The 21437-nt window shown below is 35.3% G+C and overlaps 2 protein-coding genes across 2 annotated transcripts; both read right to left on the bottom strand.

Annotated features, from left to right (window-relative positions):
* Positions 1-6597: 6597 nt before the first annotated feature.
* On the bottom strand, positions 6598-11241 carry LOC104887574 (porphobilinogen deaminase, chloroplastic). The gene is made up of 5 exons (XM_010672235.4): positions 10907-11241; positions 9359-9764; positions 8016-8222; positions 7539-7716; positions 6598-7251 (listed from the first exon to the last, which is right to left on the bottom strand). The coding sequence occupies exons 1-5, from the start codon at positions 11095-11097 to the stop codon at positions 7136-7138; spliced, it is 1098 nt and encodes a 365-aa protein (XP_010670537.2). The 5' UTR covers positions 11098-11241; the 3' UTR covers positions 6598-7135.
* An 8634-nt stretch (positions 11242-19875) lies between these two features.
* Positions 19876-20433, bottom strand: LOC130590428 (uncharacterized). Its single transcript, XM_057392861.1, has one exon. The coding sequence runs from the start codon at positions 20431-20433 to the stop codon at positions 19876-19878; it is 558 nt and encodes a 185-aa protein (XP_057248844.1).
* Positions 20434-21437: the final 1004 nt, after the last annotated feature.

Raw genomic sequence — 21437 nt, 5'->3', positions numbered from 1 at the left:
TACGTAAAATTTCACTAATCCTACTTTTTTTTGGCTTCCCTTTCAAGAATCCATGGTAAGGAGAATTTCCTCTGGGTTGTCCTCGTATAGATACACTAACTTAGAGGAACAGGGAAACATTGCAAGTATTAAGAAACAAAAGAAGTATTGTCTATTACAATATACTAAAGCTGAAACTAAAGAGGATACATGTCATCATTTTCTTAAAAATTTTCCGACAAAATTAGGGGAAATGAATCTTTTATTTAAAACTGGCAATTAGCGAATAGATGTTAGCTAATTGCTAATAGCTGATTGTATTAGCTGGTTTGACTAGCTTATTGTATTAGTTTTTCGTACATAGGTGTTCAATAAGTAGCTAATAGGTGATTGTTATCTAATTGTAAAAAATAATCAATAAAGATATGGGCATAATTCATTTTGTACTTTTTATTGTTTACTCCCTCCGTTTCCTAAAGATCTTCCCTCTTTCCGTTTAAGGGTGTTTCCAAAATATCTTCCCTCTTTTGCTTTATTCCTTATTTGGCAAAACAAATTTCCCTATTTACCCTCTCATGTCACTATCATATGGTCTACCATTATATTATTAATTCAATTTTACTCCCTTTCTCTCTCCTACTTTAACCCCTTTTTATTTGTTTATTTATCTTAACCTCTTTCTCTCTCCTACTTTACCCACACCATGCCCCACACAACTTGATTTACCTTGGTATCTGTAGGAACAGTAAGTGGGAAGATCTTTAGGAAACGGAGGGAGTATAAAATATAATTTTCAAAAATCGTAAGATATATATGTAATTTACCCTACTCATTTCCAAACATTTAATGTCAAATGCTCCTCACCTAGCTTTTTTAAAAAAACTTTTTCAGTTTCAATCAGCTATTTTGAACCTTTATTTACTAAACACTCAAATTAAACGATTAACTAGTCACATTATCTAATATGAGTTAAAATCTCTAATTTTTTCCCCATACATCTCTTTCTCAAACAGGACACTATCTTCCTTAATGGAAAATTCTAGTTAATTTTGTTAAATTGATGGATAAATAATTTTGCTAAAATTTTAACACAATCAAGAAGATTTAAATCAAAATATTCAAATTCAATACAGAAAGAGATACTTTTTAATATTACAATACACATGAGGACCTAAGGGGACGTTTGGTATGATTAATGGAAACCGAATGGAAAGAATTTGGATAAGGAGGGAAAATGAAAATAATAATTGTTACCTTTAATAGTTATTTGGTATCCTAGTGGAATGGAAACAATTGAGAAGTTTATGATTGAGGAAGAAAACGTAATTTGTTTCCACTAGTTTGATAAGGGTAACAAATGGGAGATTGTGAATCCCTCCGGGAACGGTTTTTTTCGTTACTCAACACTCATACCAAACAATTAGAAATAAAAACGTTTATTTGAATCCGTTTCCTACATCAATTTTTTCTATACCAAACACCCTCTAAATTTGGACTAAAAACTAAGTGCAAGTATTGGGTCAGACCGTCTGACCAATACTTACTGTCAGACGGGCTGAGCCCAAAACTCAAACTCGAACGAGCAGTCAGAGGAAGAAGCGTCGGAAGTTGAAGGAATCACGAAAAACAAGAAGAACCATCTGCACATAGAATATATACCTTAATACTAGGAGTAGGTTCACGAAGCTCTTCCTCAGTTATAATGACAAGCCAAGCTTGACCACTGATAGGCTGTCGTACACCCGTCAAAAATAATTCCTGCAAAACCTTCTAACAATGTAGTAGGGTAAGTAGGGTCGAATCCACAGAGAGATGGTCGTTTTATCTAGTTTATAAGGTATTGAGAAACTAAACAAGATCACAGATATTTGAATTAAAGTTCTAAACTAATCAAACTACGAAAATCAAACTAAAAAGATCTAGGGCAATGGTTCACCATGTTTATAACTATAATATATCAAAATATCATCAATGGTTCAATGAATCAGATATCTAGAGCACAGGTTAATCCTTGGTCAGGCACTAACGCTCTCAAATCAACATATGCTAGTACGGTCGCTCAACATAATCAGATTTGCTAATTGTCGGTAAGCCTCTAAAGAGTACTATCTCTCGATCTATGACTCGATATTAGCAATATTTAATCAGACAATTGATTAGATTGCAAGATTAACAATAAAACACTAATCAATTAGAGAAATCAATAACTAATCAAACCATGAATAAATATCAATCAAATCATAGCATATAAACATGGATTCGCGAAACCCTAGAATAAAAACTACTCTATCATGAAATAAATAATGAAATTTAAAACTATAAAAGAAAACATAATCAAAGAAATCAATGAAAGAAACTAAAAGAAATCATGAATTAATGAAGGAGATGAAAACTAGGGTTTACAACTAAAAACTAGAGAGAAAGAGAGGAGAGAAAACTAAAACCTAAAACCTAGAAAAATAAGAAATAACGTGAGAAAGCGGAGGAGGAGAGAGAAAAAGAATGAAAAACTAATCTAAATAATATTCCCTAACCTAATATGACTAGGAAAGTAATTTACAAGATAAGAAAAGTCTTAATTAAATCATTAATAGGCGGATTAGTGATCCGCGCGTACGCGTGGCAGATTCCAGCAGAAACAGTGCAATCTTCCGAAAGGCATAACTCCTTGATTAGAAGTCTCCTCGGGACGTGCCACCTATCGTTGGAAAGCTCTTCAAGTCTAGTTTCCAAATCTGCTGGAATTACTCGATTTTAAGGAGCACATCAAAAGTTATGATCAGAAGAGTAGACGTGACTCTTTTTCCACATTTCTTCTAATGATTTTCCGCTTCGTTTTTGCTCAAACTCGTATTATGACATATCCATACGATCCTTATGCATTGTAACTTCCTTCCAAGTGCTCCTAATCCTCAAGTTTAGCTAATCATACTCCAAATACGTCCTCAATGCCTGAAATTCATCAAAAACAAGAAAACATACCAAATAGGAGTAGAAAAGTATAACTTAAGAATATAATGCAATAATGAACCTAAATATGAAACTAAATGCTCTAAAATGCAACCTAAATGCACCTAAAAACTATATATAAAAATGACTTATCAACCACCATCGCGAAACATCTGCTCAGTTTCAAGGTACTGACCTTTATCAAGTATAAGGGTACGAATGGATTGTGCAGAGGTTTTGGACGCATCAAATAGTACTTCGACGCCATTAACAAATTTCTGGAATCTCCGGCGCTGGCTGTTTTCTTGTTCCCAAGCTTGTTGATTCCGGGGAATTGTCTTTTAAGAAAGGTATTATGCTCTTTTTGACCATTTTTCAGTTAATGCTTATAATCTTTCAGTTAGTTCTTTTTTTCTTTCAGTTGGTTTTTTTTATTCTTTCAGTTAGTTCTTTTTTTCTTTCAGTTGGTTTTTTTATTCTTTTCAGTTAGTTCTTTTTTTCTTTCAGTTGGTTCTTTTGTTATTTCAGTTGGTATACCTTCCAACTGAAAAAAATTTGAAACCAACTGAACAAAAATTGAAACCAACTGAAAAGAAATTGAAACCAACTGAACAAAAATTGAAACCAACTGAAAAAAAATTGAAACCAACTGGAAAAAAATTGAAACCAACTAAACAAAAATTGAAACCAACTGAAAAAAAATTTGAAACCAACTGAAAAAAAATTAAAACCAACTGAAAGTCGTCCGAGCAAAGATTATGATCGGACGGTCTGACACAATACCTTTTCAAAAACTAATACTTCCTACTATACAAATTGTCAAATTACAATAGTAAACCACCAAGAACTCCCACATAATAAAAAAAATGTGGAGCATATATATATGTTCAATTAATAAGTTAACAATTTTATTTTATGAAGTTTTAATATGTTAGAAGACATTTAAACTCTACGCATGTGCGTTCTCTTCAACTTATTGGCCCTGAACTTATTGGACCTTATCTGAATTGAACTTATTGAACCTGAACCGAACTTATTGGAACTTATCGGACCTGATTGAACCTGATTCAACTTATCGGACCTGATTGAACCTGATTGGAACTTATTGGAACTTATTGACCTTATTGAAACTTATTAGACCTTATTGGCCCTGATTGAAACTTATTAGACCTTATTGGACCTGATTGAAACTTATTAGACCTTATTGGACCCGATTGGAACTTATTTGACCTTTTTTTTAGGGGAAAGAGAAGTGCATTAATCAAAGGGACAAAGTGTCCATAAGTACATAAGGTGTTACAGAACTAGGATAGTGATGCTCCCAACATTGTTCAACACCAAAAGGCACAACTCTAGCAAGGTTATGGGCATCAGTATTCCTATCCCTTTTAACATGAGAAAAAGAAACAGAGGAAAATGCATTACACATAGAAAGAATGTCCCCAAGTATTGCATCCAAATTTGAGAGGAAAATTGCTGCTTTCGTTAACCTCTTTGTTGCTACCAGAGAGTCGGATTCAAAAATCACATCCCCATACCCATGAGCTTTGGCCAAGCGGGTTGCCATGTAAATGGCCTTGCATTCAGCTACCTCGGGAGGCCAGTAGGCACGCACACGTCTAGTTGCAGCAAAGCACACCTTACCTTCCGAGTCGCGGACCCGATTGAAACTTATTTGACCTTATTAGACGAAAAAATTGACCATTAATAACATAAATATTACCCCTAACGTAAATACTACCACTCAAAATTTATTATGAAGTAATAATTATTAAAATTCGTCCGTTTGAAAAATAATTATTATTAATTATCTCTTATGATAATTAATTTAACAAAAAACTTTACTATTTATATATTTGTCTATACATAACTTTGACCACTAATATATCTAATACTCTTGTTTTGATTTTATAAAGTACTAGTGGAAAATCAAAAGTTGATTGAAATTTATTGCTAACAAGTCAAAATTGGCACATATGAAAAATTCTCACCCGACTTTCATTTATGTGAAGGTAGTAAAATGCATTAACTCCTTATCTCTCACTCTACATTTATATCTTTCATTGTTATTAGTAACGAAAACATGTTATCTCTAGTTATTTAAAGACGAATTGCAAAATATTGTAATTATAATGATAATTATTGTTAACCTTAATTATTTGACCATGATTATAATATTATTTAATAATAATATAATTACCTAATAGTAATATGAATAATCAAATAATAGACAATAATACAAGTATAATGCTATACATTGTGGTACTTTAATAAAAAATTCTAATAATAACATAATCAGCTAATAGTAATATGAATAATAAAATAATAGACAATAATTCAAATATTTAATAAAATAATCTTTATTATATAAGGTAACACATGGGGGACACCAAAAAATAGAAAAAGGAATAAAAAAAAAGGGGGGATAACTAACTGTTTAATTTGAATGAAAAAAAGGGGGAAGGTTGGACATTTAAACTGAACATCAATTTTTTGAGAAAACAAAATCTAAAGACAGTTTTTCTATCCAATTAAATTTATTTTCTACTTCATATGTTATCACACGTCATCGCACGCATTGCGTGCATGTAAGACTAGTAATCACTAATACAAGTATAATACTATATAATCATTGTGGTACTCTAATTAAAATTCTAATAATAACATAATGGACAATAATACAAATGTTTATTGAACATTGACTATTTGGATCTTATTAGACCTTATTGGAACTTATTGGACCTTATTGCACCTGATTGGAACTTATTGCACCTGATTGAAATTTATTGGACCTTATTAGACCTGATTTGAACTTATTGCCCTTGTTGGACCTTATTGCAACTTATCTGAACTTATCAGAATTTATTGGACCTGAAACTTAATTTTTTAAGTTGAGGAGAACGCACCTTTAATCTTCTCATGACATGAATAATAAATAATAAATAATAAATAATAAATAATAAATAATAGACGTTAATCTATGATACATAAGAAACTCCTTGCACATTTTTAACACCACCTTTCCCGTACCTCGCTGGATTAAGCTTCTTACTATATTCAGTAGACTACGGTTCGAAGCTTGGTGCATGCGGGTGCGGTACTGTGTTTGGTGATGATGATGATGACGACGACGATCGAGGTATTCAAAAATACCTCTTTTCTATTTACCAATAACCATATCTTTCCATTCTTTCTAAGAAAAATGCAGACTATACATACAAGTTTTACCACCTCTTTTTTATATAAATAAAACCTACATGTAACTTATTTAATACTAGTCCTACACCTACAATTTGGACATACTTTTTTCAAAATATTCAAAGTATTATTATAGCATTTTAGTACTCTAAAAGAGACTAAAAAACACCCAATAAGAACTAAGGCTAGCAATCTCTGACACAACCTAATAACACGACACAAACCCAACATGAAATTACTGAGAAAAGCATGAACTCGAAACGAACACAAATGACACAAAGTCAACACGATTATTTACATCTACCGTATTATGCAACTATTCGACTTTTTATATTATTTTTGATACATTTGGGGGGTCAACCCAAAATCGACACAAAACCAAACACGAACACGACCCACTAACACGAATTGCCAACCCTAATAAGAACAACAACGATATCAATATACTACAAGTGAAGTACTAAAAAAAAGTACTATTAAAACTTGGAATTACTCTTGTATAATTGACAGATAATAGATTTAATTTAACAAGATAAGTGAAACTTGAGATTATTCTTTTCAAAAGAAAATTACACTGATAATAAATAATCACAAAAATTCTTGAGTAATTCCCCACCCTTCAAATGAAGATCCTCTTACTTCACGCCAAACGGCATGAAAGTTAGAAAGGACTTCAAATGTATTGTTCCATCATCCATGCACCTCCGATCCTCCAACCAACCATTAACAATGTGGAAACTTTTAGTGTGACAAGTCTGCTAAAAAAGAAGGGATGAACACCAAAAATGGATCCAAATCAAACCAACAAATGGGAAAATCAAAAAAAGTAAACCAACCATAAATAGGATTAGTACTTGTATTTCCTCATATGAGCTTAACTTGAAAGATGCAAATCCTAAATCTACAAAAGCCTACAGAAAATCACCATGCTATTGCTACAACAGAATCAATCTGCAACGCCTCAAATCACCATGCTACTGCTACAACAAGATTGGCTTACTTGCAAAGATTATCTCGGATCAAAAAATCCAGGACCAGCCCTTGAGAGAAGCTCCTTTCCAGCATCTTTTCCCATTGATACCATATCGTCAAAAGCATATGAACCCCTTCGAGAAGTCTCGATTACTGTAAGATATGGTAAAGGATATATCATTCATATGGCAACTAAAAAGATACAGTAAGGTAGGAAACAAGTATAGTACCCCCAGTTTGAGGTTTAACTTCAACTACTAATACTTCCTCTTGAAGTATCGATAAAAAATTTGTAAAGATTCTAAAATCATATTCATCTTAAAAATTAGTTTCACAATAGAATATTATAATTTAAACGCTCAAAAGTGGATCTTGAAAGTTGTGGTGCCTTGTAAAATAGAACAGATAGAGTAAAAACTATGAGTTAGATCAATCTTTACCTTGCTTTCCGTCTGTAGAAGCCACAAGCCCCCTGAAAAAGCAGTCCCCATTTTCATCTCTACAAGCATATCCAGCAATAGGGGTACGACAAGACCCGTCCAAGGTCTCAAGAAAAGCCCTCTCACACGCAATTGCTAATCGAGTTTCCTCGTGATTTAGTGAGGCAAGATAGTTTACCTAAATAGTGGTAATAGAAAAGAAAAGAGCATTAGTTGGCAAAATAGTGAGATGCAGCAACGTTAGGTATAAATCCTCCTATCTTAGACAAGCAATAGAATCATGCATCTCCATCAAGCACACTAGCTTGCTCAGTAAAATCATGACAATAAATATTTCAAAAAGAATGGACCAAAAACTTTGATCCCAAGTACTCAGCTACTGACTCGTGAGCGTAAAAGAAACAATCATTAGCATCTTGTCCCATTCTTATAAAACCACTGTGAAAAGCAGCTATTTGGTGGCATCATGAAACTTACCATTTTGTCATCATTATTCAGACAAGCAATTCCAATGGCCCCTTGAGCAACAGCTGGAAGCATATCATCTATTGAAAGAACAGAAGTAACAGTTTCAGTCATATTTAAGCGCTTTAGTCCAGCTAATGCCAATAGTGTTGCTTGACACAAGCCTTCGTTAAGCTTTCTCAAACGTGTTTGTACATTGCCACGGAAGTTATCCAATACCTGCATAGAAATCAAAACCAAATCTTAATAAGAAGTCAACAATATTTATTCTAGTTTCAGAATAGTGCATATCTCCAGAAAGAAGGTGGAAAATGACAGCACAAAACATAACACAAGGCTCACAGTTACTTTTCAGAGTAAGTAAATAAAAATACATAAAATGCCAGTGAGCTTGGTCTGAAACAACCAATCAACATAATAAGGGATTTGCATCCATCGTCGCAAAAGCTTGTGCCAAGGTTTTATTCATCCTAAGATACCAAAATAAACGGCTATCATAACTCTCAAGTGTGTATTTTTTTTAAAGCTGGCAGTGATGCTTTAATCATGTCCAATACAGTAGTTGTGTTGTATGAATTGAGAAGCTGGCTCTTAGGCACAACTTCAAATTTTAACTTGTTAATTAAGCAAGAGATTTAATCCTGCAAAAAAGACAGTAAATTACAACTTCCCACAAAAGCAATTGGACGCAGAATGTAAGTTACTATACACAATTTGCACACTCTGCCTTGATTTCAATTAACTTCCACATTTAACCTGCAATATGCCTTTTCATTTGTGAATTCAGACACGAGAAGAACTTATTACTCCATTGTCAAAATTCAGAACTGATCCTACAACATATTATCTCCATTAGTGAACGCCCTTAAGATTAGAAAGAAACCTTGAATGGCTTTTGTCAAGACTGTCCTAACAAGTTCATAGAAGTATTATTGTTGCCCATGTACGTTAAGATATACTTCCTTCGTTTTTAAATAGTTACAATGTTTTGAATATTGCACTATTAATGCACTTACTTTGACCAGAAATTTGTGACTAATATTTCATACAAACTTTAGCATATAAGACATTGGATTTATCTCAATATAAATTTGCAAACTTTCAACTTTCTATAGTTTTCACAATACATAGTTAGATAAACTAATTTTGCATCGATAATCGTGATAGTTAAAACATTACAACTACTAAAAAATGGAGGATGTATGTGCTCGTAAGAGAAACAAAAAGCACTTTCTTTCTATATTAATATATTATAAAATATAACTCTACTACAGCATGCAGGAAAGCTGAATTTATGTTATTTTGCAAGTCAACTTTAAAAGTAAAGGAGAAAGAAAGGCAGTAATTAGACTAACACTGAGGGATGGATATCTATGTAGTAATTGAGATTTCCTTCTCAGTGACGCAGTACCAACAATACTACCAGCTGGAAGGTCAGCTACAGAAGCTGCAGTGGTGGAAATAAAAGCATCACGAACATCCTCACGCTCAAGGTTGCAAGGTAGAATTATCTTATCTGGTAGATATGTAGGAACATCCTTCATGGAGTGGACAGCAATATCAATATCATTATTCAAGAGGGCCTCATCAATTTCTTTTGTAAACAGGCCCTTCCCACCAATGTCTGCCAGCGGTTGAGTTAGTATCTTGTCACCAGTTGTTTTTATTATCACAATTTCAATGGCTCCCTCCTCAGCCAGCTCCTCGTGAGCTGCAATGAGCTTTGAACGCGTTTCATAAGCTTGAGCAAGTGCTAAGGGACTGTCCTACACATGTAAAGAATGTATATAACTCTTGTCGAAATATTTTTTGCAAAGAATACAACATCAAGCAAGAGAGAAGATTTTAACTGTCATGAGCATTTCGACAGGCGTCATACAATAAAAATAAACAAGGAGACAAAATACTGAATTACCAAAAGAATTGATTACCAAAAGGACCTTGCTGCATTAGTAATACTTCAGTGACGATTTAAGTGTTAGAGGAAATAATTTTTCTAAATCATCGATTACCTCAATGGTATAATTTAACCTATTCTAATCATTACATACAAGATGAGAAAAGAACAAGGTGATGATCTTCTTCAGTAGATGTGGATAATTGTGGAGATCGTACAAAGTGCAGCCGTCATGGGATTACTAGTTTTCCTGATAATAATATTTGCAATGTGATTGCCCACAAAGCACGAATGAGAAGTGAGATGGCCTATGTGTAGTACTACCTCCATCTCCTTCTTTCCCCCATTTTCCATTTTGAACTATCCCGAAAAGATGCCTTATACTATCAACGAACACAGGGAACCACCACTTTAATCTCACATTCACCAAACCTCAACAGGGAAAACAAATGAAGACGAAGCAAGTACTAAGTTAACATGACCAATGTTGTTAAAATCGGGATTCTAGTTTGAATCGAAAACGACCTTTAGAATCGAATCGTAGAATCAGTAAGATTCTACAAACACCTATAATCAAGATATTGCTACTAAGGACACCAAAATCAACCAATAGTGAGCAATTGAGTATTCATTCATCTATTAATAATTGTCAACTATTCCACATTGATCCCCTATTATTACCCAACTCCAACCATAATCATTCATGTAAAATTCATGATGTTAATAAATTAAAATACTCTAATCCCTGCACATAATTCAGACACTATGCAACATCCCTCAATTACATTATCAAAATATACACATTAGACTTCACTAAACTATGTTGCACGGAAACAAAAAACGGATACGAAAATAGAGTTATACACATCAAATTCTCTACACATTAAGTCAATAACCGAAAATCCAGCCAGATTAAAGAGCTGAATAAATCAAATTGCAACTACATTTTGACAAAAGTAAACAAAACCCAGATAATAAAAGTGGAAATTAAAGCGAAATAAAGTACCTTCCTCGAGTGCCAATTCGAACAAGGGCAACTTTGTTTTGTGGGGTTTTTTGCTCGACTGCAATGGAGGCTTTAGTGAGCATCAACCTTTGTTGCCTTCTGAAATGAAGATGATGATGATGATGTTGTTGTTTTATTGTTGGGGGTTTTATGCAGGGGAAACAAACTCTTGAACCTGTTAAAGCCTCCATTTTTGCAGTGCTTTAAGAATTGAAGTTGGGAGGAGAGAAGGAGAGACAAAAGGGGTGTTGGATTTGGTTTTGTATGTGTTGATATTTGAAGAGATAAGGACTTTGATCTTCAGAGATCAGATTCAACAGTTCGAGATTCGATGAGAGTGGGTTCAACATTCGGGTGGGGGTGTGGATGGTTGGATCTTGTGTGAAATTATCCTTGGACCAGCCCATCAAATATTCAAATATTTCATCTGTTTCGTTTTAAATGTAACAGTTTTCTTAAATGACAATTTCAAATTAAATGTGACATTTCGGTTCTTTCTATTCCTGGTAAAGTTTTTTCTTGCGAAATTACGAATATACCCTTAATGAAAACAATCAAACTTGATATTACGACCACTGATTTGGACTATACCAACGTATTAAAATCATAAGGTTCCTTTCATTAATCTAATGATTCCCACCAAAAAAATCAATACATCTCCCAACAATGTTATCCGGATCTGGATTCCATCCTACTTTGGATCATAGGGGTTGGTAGAATCGAATCGGTGAGATCAGATCGTAGGATCGTAACTCGTAAGATCATACAATTCGGTAAAATAGAGATAACTATGCTAATGATTCCCACCAAAAATCAATACATCTCCCAAGTGTTATCAGGATCGGGATCCTACTTTGGATCGTAGAGGTTGGTAGAATCCAATAGTAGGATCGTAAGATCCTACAATTCGGTTAAATAGAGATAATTATGCTAGAATATGGTGAGAAATTCATGTTAAAAATTTACACATATTAATAATAACTTATTTTAATTAGCAAATTGTGATAGTTTTTCAATTTTCAATACTATAAGATTGAGGTAGCATGCAACCAAAATCTAATTGGAGAAATATTATATGTGAATCACTTTATGATTTTTTACGGTAGGATCGGATCGTAAAGTCGTAGGATCGTAGAATCGTGTTAAGATCCTACCATGTGATTTTTTGTGGTTGGATAGGATTGAAAGATCCTACAAAATTAAGATCCTACATAGGATCGGGAACTGTGGGGTCATCAAGAATCGTAGGATTGTAAAATCCGGATCTGGATTTTAACAACAACTACCAACTACCCAAAACAGATCAAATTCAATTGATCATCATTTAGGCTCCGTTTGGTTGGATGTAAAACATTTTCAATGTAAAATGAGTTTTCATTTAAAACATTTTACATGAAAAATCCAATTGTGAAGCTAATTTTCTTTTGTTTGATTCAGTGTAAAAAAAGTTATGGAAAAGAGAAAAATAGAAGGGGAAGGGAGATGATGGATAAGAGGAGAGTAAAAGGTTGCTAAGGAAAAGGGAGGAAAATGTGTTTTCTCTTCTTTCTTAAAGGAAAATAATTTTCACCTAGAGCTCCTTTGATGGAAAACTTGTTTTACACCTCTTACCGTACCAAACAACAGAAAATGAGAGGAAAAGGATAACTCATTTTCATGGAAAATATTAAACACCTATCAAACGGAGCCTTATTGTTCATCAAAAACACCCTATTTCTACCCAGAACCCTAACCCTCGAAATTCATTCTTGCTCTTCAGTCGTCTCTCTTCATCTTCTTCTCTTTCTTCATCTTACTGGCATTGTCTTCGATGCTAAAATGAAGCAAGGAATGATGATTTGTCGAGATTTGACAAATTCAATTGCAAATGGAAGTCCATACAGTTGGAAATTGTACTGCACCGGTGAAGCAACACCTTTTTTGAGCGAGAAGTTGATGAAAGCATCAAAATTGGTGATAAAATGGATGAGAAATGGGAAGAAAGAAGAAGAGCGAGTAAGAAGTTGGTTTTCAAACTCCCCCCCCCCCTAACGAGTCCCCCAAATCAAACAGTAAATCTAAGGTTTATCTTCTTAGATTTAGCGCAAAGGGTGCGAAAAATGTGGATCCTGAGAGTGATGATGAAAGATAAATAGTTAGGGGTAAAAACATCACCTTAACACCAGTGGTTTGTGATTTGAGGGGGGTGGATGTTAAGCAAGAAAAGAAGGGAAACGGAAGTTTAGGCTTGCGAGTGAGAAGAAGAAAGAGAATGTAGATGAAGCAGTTGAGCCGAACATTAAGCTTGAGTCTGCATTGGAGGAAGAAGAGCCACTGCCTTGGGGGGGATTTCTGTGGTACATCCTAAGGAAGAGGGGATGAACATGGCATGTATTATGAAGATGATGGGAATATTAGAGCATGAGCAATGGGGTTGGTTTTGGTTGGTCTAGCAAAAAGTAAAGCTAGCTTTACTTAGCTTTACAATTGGAGCAATTGGCCCTTGGAGTTGGTTGGTCTAGAATTCTAGACCAACTATGCCTTGGATGGTGTGCATAACAACAAATGGGGTGTTGCCATATGTATCAATATTGCTTTATTGTTGCTGTTTTTTTTTTACAAGATTGTTTTTTTGTTTTAAAGTAAATAAAATCAGCTTATAATTTTTTTAAAAAAATTACATTACAACTATAAAAAAAATTATCTATAAATTGGGCCTAAATTTGATATATTTTATCATATTTTTTCACAACCTACTTTTCTTTCTAATAACATTCTCCTACCTAAAATTATTCAAAATGTATATAAATTAATTAATATATCACTAATTAAAATATGAATAAAAATTATCTTCTCTATATAAGAATAAAAACATTTTCAATAGGAAAGAGAGTATATGATGGAGTATACCAAAAGTAAGAGAGAGAATTAGAAAAGCCAAGTAGAACTAGTCTAGCCATAGTGAGAAAAAAAAGATGAGTTGGTGGGAAGTTAGTGGGATGTGAGGTGTAAGAAGGAGAAAAGGAGAGAGAATGGAAAAACTACAAAGACCAACAAAAATCCACCCACCCATTGTAGATGTTCTTAGGCTTTCTAAGGTTTACGAGGACTTTGATGAGGACTTGGAGCCTGGTCCTGAGATCCCCATGAGTCCTGATCATTTTTTATCACTACTTTTCTCTTTCAATTTATGTTGTGATATACTTGGTATTCTGTAATCATTTGTTGCTATTGATTGGTAATTTATGCTTTTAAGTCCGTGTGGAAATTATTTTCGTACGGTATGTGACGCTGTGATTATAATTCCGCACAAGTCCCCTGAAAAAATGGCTTCTAATTTTACTTTTGAGGCTCATGGAAAACCCCTCACATTGGATTATGGTCATTTTGTGGTTGTGGTTGATGGCTCTATTAAAATCAATGGTCGTTTGATTCTTAATTTGCATGAGTATGAATCAGCATGGACAATGTTGAAGGGGGCGAGGAAGGGAGCTTCTTGGTGCAATATGTTTATTGAATCATTTCATTATTTGCTTTTGACTTATAAAAAGATGTATTTCTATACCTCTTTTATTCCCTTGATGACATGATTTTTCATCTAATATGATTATCATTACGGCTAAAATTGAATTTATAGTATTGTCCATTCAAAAAATATTTTATCATAGAATCTTATTTCGCAAAATCTGTAAAATCTTATGATTTCACGATCCGATTCTGAGAGACTTTTTCGATTTAAAGTAGAATCACGATTTTGACAACCTTGATTAAACTTACGATACTTTAGCACAAGGCTGTTGGGAAACAAGCAACACTCACACAAGTAAAGAACAACCACGATTCCAATCTTAAGGATGAAATTCTACTATATTCACACTATTTTTTTGGAATATAGTGGGCAATCGTAGCTGATTAGAATAACTTCTAGCCTTCTAGGTGAGACAAAACGATACTAATATCTTACATTCGTATAACTGTAAGCTTGTTATATAAAAAGAGCCAATTAATAAACTAAAATAGTAGCTGGAGTTGTCGGACTGGACTAGACTAGCCATTGGCGACAATAGACATTTTCTTCTACTGTATGCCAAAAAAGTGAATGACTATGTGAAACAGGAAAAGTATGTGTCAAAAGCAGCTTTTGTGATAAATGTAGAAGAAAACACCATGAAAATTTGATTTATATACTTCGTGCTCAACGAGCATGTTGACAAAGTAGGACAGTTTTAGGAGTTACAAATGTTAGCATAATTTTCTAAGTAAAAATATTGATTGAAATCATTTCCTAATGCTCTTGTTGAATGTTGACAGAAAGTCTTCACACAATGCACAACCTCCAACTGCAATAGAAAGAAACCCATTTATCAGATTATAAATTATAATAGTTTTACTTCCAACTACAAAGAAACATATAAAGAATTGTGTAACACCCCCAAAATCCATACATGTCTACGACTACGTCGCATCGACTTTGGGAGTGTTACCGCCGCGATGAAACGCAAAGTTTATTAACAGGAATGTTAAATCAAATCATTGTCTCAAAACTGAAATGCAGCGGAAATAATGAAAACATTTAGAACAAGACATTAATTTTCTTCACTACTTTCTCTCTTTTCATTCATTCAACTGTGTTGATGTAAACAACTTACACTTAGTCTTTTATAGACTAGAGAAAACCCAGAAGTTTCCTAGGAAGGTGCTGAAATAACGGCACAATTGCCAAACACAAAATGACAAAAAAGACTAATGATTGGCACAGACGCCAGAGAGAAAAATCCTCCTTGGGATTGCAGCATACTAGGTAGTGCTCACTAACAGCTGAAGACTGCCAGTACTGATGTACTATGATACAGTAAAGTAGTAGTAGTGCCTACTTTAACACTCCCCCTCAAGCTGAGAGTGGAGAGGATTGTAGAACTCCCAGCTTGAATAGAAGGGTCTGATGTTGCTCAGTTGTTAAAATTTTAGTGAGTACATCAGCTAATTGCTGTGCACTAGGTACATATGTAGGAAGAACACCTCCTGAACCCACTTGATCTCTGATGAAGTGATAATCAATCCCTACATGCTTGGTCTTCTCATGGTGTACTGGGTTAGAAGCTATGGCTAATGCTGCCTGATTGTCACAAAAAATAGGTGTAGTGTTCAAATTTTTCAACCCAAGATCTTTAAGAAGCTGTTTGATCCAAATGACTTCACATACAGTCATGGCAAGAGCCCTACACTCTGCTTCTGCTGTAGACCTAGCCACCACAGATTGTTTCTTAGATTTCCATGTGAGAGGTGAGTTCCCAAGCATGATACAAAAGCCAGTTGTTGATCTTCTTGTATTAGGACAACCTCCCCAGTCACTATCACAGTAAGCTTGTAGTTTTGCTGCAGATTTACTGGCTAGAAGAATGCCTTGTTCTCTTGAACCAGCTAGGTATCTAAGTACCCTTTTTGCAGCTTGAAAGTGCACTGTAGTGGGAGCATGCATGAATTGACTTAAGACATGCACAGTGTATGCAATGTCTGGTCTTGTGATGGTCAGGTAGATAAGCTTTCCTATCAGCCTTTGATACAACTCAGGATTAGGTAGAATGTCTCCTGAGCTTGTAAGAAGCTTCACATGAGTGTCCATGGGCAATTTCAGGGGTTTGCAGTCCATTAGCCCATAATCTTCAAGAAGATCTGCAACATATTTTCTTTGAGATAAGAAAATACCTTGATCATTCCTATCAACTTCAATACCTAGGAAATATTTCAACTCACCTAGGTCTTTCATTTTGAATTCAGTGCTTAGAAACTGTTTTGCTTGAATAATACTGCTCATATTGTTTCCAGTGAGTATAAGGTCATCTACATAGGCTAAGATAGCTGTAAATGTAGATCCTTCTTGCTTCACAAACAGAGAGTAATCAGCATTAGATTGAGCAAATCCATTACTCTTCAATACAGTACTTAGCTTAGTAAACCACTGTCTGGGTGCTTGTTTAAGCCCATACAGTGATTTTAATAGCTTACATACCTTGAGCTTACTTTTCAGTGGTAGGCACAGCTTCTTCTGGCTTATCAACATTAAATCTGAACCCTTGCTTTGTGTAACCTGGTAGCAACTTCATATACACAGTTTCTTCAAGTTCTCCATGCAAAAAGGCATTTTTCACATCCATTTGATGTGTATGCCAGCCTTGAATAGCTGCAACAGCTAGTATTGACCTTACTGTAGTCAATTTTGCAACAGGTGCAAATGTTTCACCATAGTCCAGACCATATTGCTGTCTATTTCCCAGCACAACAAGTCTAGACTTGTACCTCAGGTCTTGCCTTTGTGGATCAATTTTGATTGTGTAGATCCATTTGCAACCAATGGCATGCTTCCCTGTGGGTAACTCTGTAATTTCCCATGTGTTGTTGCTTTCTAGAGCCTCCAATTCTTCATTCATAGCCTTCAACCACTGTAGAGGTGATCATGGGCCGGGCCGCGGCCAAAAAATTTTGCCCATTGGCCGGGCCGGGCCTAAATTCGGGCCGAATTTTTGTGTCCAAAGCCCGCTATTTCGGGCCGGGCTTAGCGGGTTTTGCGGGCCAAAAAATAGACTAAAAAGTCGTTTTTAGCTTGCCCAAAACCCGCCCAAAAAAAAAAAAAAAAATTGACCGGGCCCGGCCCGGCCCGGCCCGCGGGCCGAAAAATTCTGCCCAAAACCCGGCCCAAAAACGGGCCGGGCCGGGCCGGGCCAAAATGATCACCTCTAAACCACTGCTTGTGTTTCACTGCTTCTTTAAAGAACTTGGGATCAGGTGCTCTCTCTATTGTACTCAGGAGAGATGTGTATTGCTTAGTGACTTGAATGTTAGTCACTCTTTGAACAAGATTTGCTCTCACTTCATAGTCATTATGCCAAGTTGGAGCTCTGTGTTCTCTTCTGGATCTTCTTGGAGATACCTCCACATCAGTTTCTACATCCATTATCCCACCTATTTCTGCATCACCATCACCCCTCTCAGTGTTATCTTGTTGTGTTTCTTCATCATTCACCTCACTCCATACAATGTTTTGTTTAGGAGCCTCACAAATGTCCACCTTCTTATGAGATGTAGTATGAAAGATGTGATAGGGATATACATTTTCATGAAACTTTACATCCCTACTCACAAATGACACTCCACTAACAAGATTATGAAGCTTATACCCCTTCTGAGTAACTGAGTATCCAATAAAGATACAAGGTACACCTCTTGCACCAAACTTATCTTTCCTTCTATCAGGATTATATGCCATAGCTAAGCAACCAAAGCATTTCATCATGCTGTAATTTGGTTTCTTTCCATAGCATACTTCATTAGGGCTCTTTCCCTGATGAACTGAGCTGGGTAACCTGTTAGTAATATAGGTTGCTGTCATCACACAGTCACCCCAGAAATGAAGTGGAAGTCCACTCTGAAACCTTATGGCCCTTGCCATTTCAAGAACATTCCTGTGCCTCCTTTCTACTCTACCATTTTGCTGAGGCCTATCAGGACATGATGTTTGGTGAATTATCCCAAGTTTCTCAAAGTATGGTCTACACTTACTGTCATCAAATTCTAAAGCATTATCTGATCTTATGACCTTTATGCTCTTCCACAAACTGTGTCCTTGCCATATTGACAAAATTTTCAAAGCACCAAAGCATCAGACTTCAATTTCAGTAGATGCACCCATGTTAGTCTTGAGTAGTCATCTACCAAAGTGAGAAAATACCTATATTTTCCCTTATAGTTCACCTTATAAGGCCCCCAGGTATCCATGTGCACCATTTCTAACAACTCTCATGCCCTTGACTCACTCCTTTTAAAAGGTAACTTTGTGAATTTTGCTAAAGGACATGTAATACAAACATCCTGACATCCACCCTTCACATCAATAGAGTCTACCATAGCAATTTCTTCATTGGAGCATGCCCCAATCTATGATGCCACAGTGTTTCTTTGCTAACTTTGGTACATCACTAATCACACTAGGAAATTCAGTGTAATTTTGGCATTCATAGCCACCCTTTTCTTGTTTCTTTGAATTACACTACTGGTCTCTTCTTTAATTCTACAAAGAGTTTTCTCAACTGGCTCATTTATCAGATAGTAAAGACCATTAGCACTTTTTCCTACACCTTTTATTTCTTCATTCACACAGTCAATGATCAGACAATATTCATCAAGGAATGTTGCCTTACATTTTAGATCTTCACACAACTTGTTCACAGACAAGATTATGTTTAAAGATAGGAATGTACAGAACATTTCTTAACTTTATGTTACTCTCTAATATCACAGTACCAGTATGAGTGACTTTAGAAGTCTGACCAGTAGGTAAATTGATCAATGAGTTATCTTTGCATGACACAACATGTTTTAATATACCAAAATTCCCAGTCATATGATCTGAGGCACCAGAATCCAGAATCATGTATCCATGTTTACAGAATCAGCAAAGTAACATGACACCATACCTGAGTAATGTATGTCCATCTCATCTTCAGTATCCTCACCTTTAGATGGAGTAGGCAAGAGTCTGAGAAGCTGTTCAAGTTGTTGAGCAGTAATGGTGGTGTTGTTACTTGAAATTGACATGTTGTCACTCTGATTTTGAACATTTGCGCTACTTTCACACCAGATGGCTTCCCTTTACTCCATTTTTCTGACCATAATAATTTTTGCCTTCCCTTTGTTGTATGGAAGTCCCTGAGTTCTGGCTTTGTTCTTGGGAAACCCTACTACAAACCAGCAACTTTCCTTTGTGTGTCCAGTTTTACTACACACAGTGCATTGAGTAGTGGAAGGTGTGCTAGTAGAGGCTCCCCCTTCCCTTTACTGAACATAGCCAAGTTTCTGTTTCTTCTTTCACTTGACTCAACAGCTCTCTCTGAGCTTCTTCTTGTTCAAGAAAGCTACAAGCAGTTTCACTGTTGGAAGAGGAGACATCATGAGAATGTTGCTTCTCTGTGTTCCATAGACTTCATCAAGTCCATTCAAAACTGGAACAACTTATGTTCATCTTGCTGCTGAGTAAGAGCTTCAACGAAGCTTGTTATCTCTGCTGTTACAGAGGTAATAGGAGGTAGAGTATTTAGAGAGTCCAGTTCCTCACAGTGACACTTCATCATAGTGTAATACTCACTCACCTGTTTACCTTGCTGTTTTGCTTCATATAATTCTTTGTTCAGTTTATATTTTCTTGACCCATTTGTGAGAGAGAATCTTTTCTCTAATTGCATCCATATCTGGTGTGCATTGCTCACAAACATTACAGACTTCTTAATGGATTCATTTACAGAACCCAGAATCCAAGATATAATCATACTGTTACATGTATCCCAGGCTTCTCCTTTAACAGCATCTTTATCATCTCTTCTTACCACACCTGTCACAAACCCTAGTTTTCTTTTTGATGCAAGACCAATATCCATTAATCTCTTCCAAGATCTGTAGTTAGCAGACCCTTGTAGTTTTTCTATTACCAGGAAGTTATTTCCATCTGATGGATGGAGATAAAGAGGACTAGTTACCTCTATAGTGGTATTAGTCATGACAGATTTTTTCTTTCTAGCTATTTTGAGAGTAGGTTAGATGTGTTTAGGGAGGATTTTTAGCAGAAAAACATAAGAAATGTAGTGATTTTTCGAGCCTAAGCTCTGATACCATGAAAACATTTAGAACAAGACATTAATTTTCTTCACTACTTTCTCTCTTTTCATTCATTCAACTGTGTTGATGTAAACAGCTTACACTTAGTCTTTTATAGACTAGAGAAAACCCAGAAGTTTCCTAGGAAGGTGCTGAAATAACGGCACAATTGCCAGCAACACAAAATGACAAAAAAGACTAATGATTGGCACATACGCCAGAGAGAAAAATCCTCCTTGGGATTGCAGCATACTAGGTAGTGCTCACTAACAGCTGAAGACTGCCAGTACTGATGTACTATGGTACAGTAAAGTAGTAGTAGTGCCTACTTTAACAAATAAAAATGTAACTATAACTCGGGAATCATCAACGACCCCTTTTATTCAAACCACAAACTAATTAAGTAAATCATAGTAGTCTTATAATACTTAATTAAAACGCTTTAAAGTTCAAAGACTAAGGACTATCCCCCGTATGTTTGGTATCATGCAGCAGCACCAGTACACCTAGTCTGCTCCCCATTGTAGCATCAATGGTTCATCACAGGTCAACAAACACATAATAACACACAATCAGCTATGCTGAGTACATAGTAGACCATTGAATGTATACAAACATAAACAAAGCAATAATGAACAATCTTAGACATGATACTACAATAGCATTATATTATTTACTTTTCATTCAATTGGCAGCGAACGGGCACCGCCATCTTACTAGAATCATACGGGCTACTTAATCCTTAACAGACAACTTGTTCTATTAGATGAAATGCAAGTACAGTTTCGTTCCATCTCACATCCATCACCTTAATATGCATACCCCCAATATCGTACGTAACCTTCCGTCTACTTGAGTTATCAAAATTTATAAGGACACTATTGTCGTCACAGTAGGCCTACGTATG

Source organism: Beta vulgaris, chromosome 2 (assembly GCF_026745355.1).
Source record: "Beta vulgaris subsp. vulgaris cultivar EL10 chromosome 2, EL10.2, whole genome shotgun sequence".
NCBI classification, from domain to species: domain Eukaryota; kingdom Viridiplantae; phylum Streptophyta; class Magnoliopsida; order Caryophyllales; family Amaranthaceae; genus Beta; species Beta vulgaris.
This window is presented reverse-complemented; position numbering and strand designations above follow the sequence as displayed.

Excerpts from the sequence above, each read along its gene's own strand:
- LOC104887574 (XM_010672235.4), bottom strand. The coding sequence starts at position 11,097 with ATGGAGGCTTTAACAGGTTCAAGAGTTTGTTTCCCCTGCATAAAACCC. Across the intron at positions 8,223-9,358 it reads ATAGATATCCATCCCTCAGT|GTATTGGATAACTTCCGTGG; the intron begins GTTAGTCTAATT and ends ATTTCTATGCAG. Across the intron at positions 7,717-8,015 it reads TGAATAATGATGACAAAATG|GTAAACTATCTTGCCTCACT; the intron begins GTAAGTTTCATG and ends ACCACTATTTAG.
- LOC130590428 (XM_057392861.1), bottom strand. The coding sequence starts at position 20,433 with ATGACTAATACCACTATAGAGGTAACTAGTCCTCTTTATCTCCATCCA.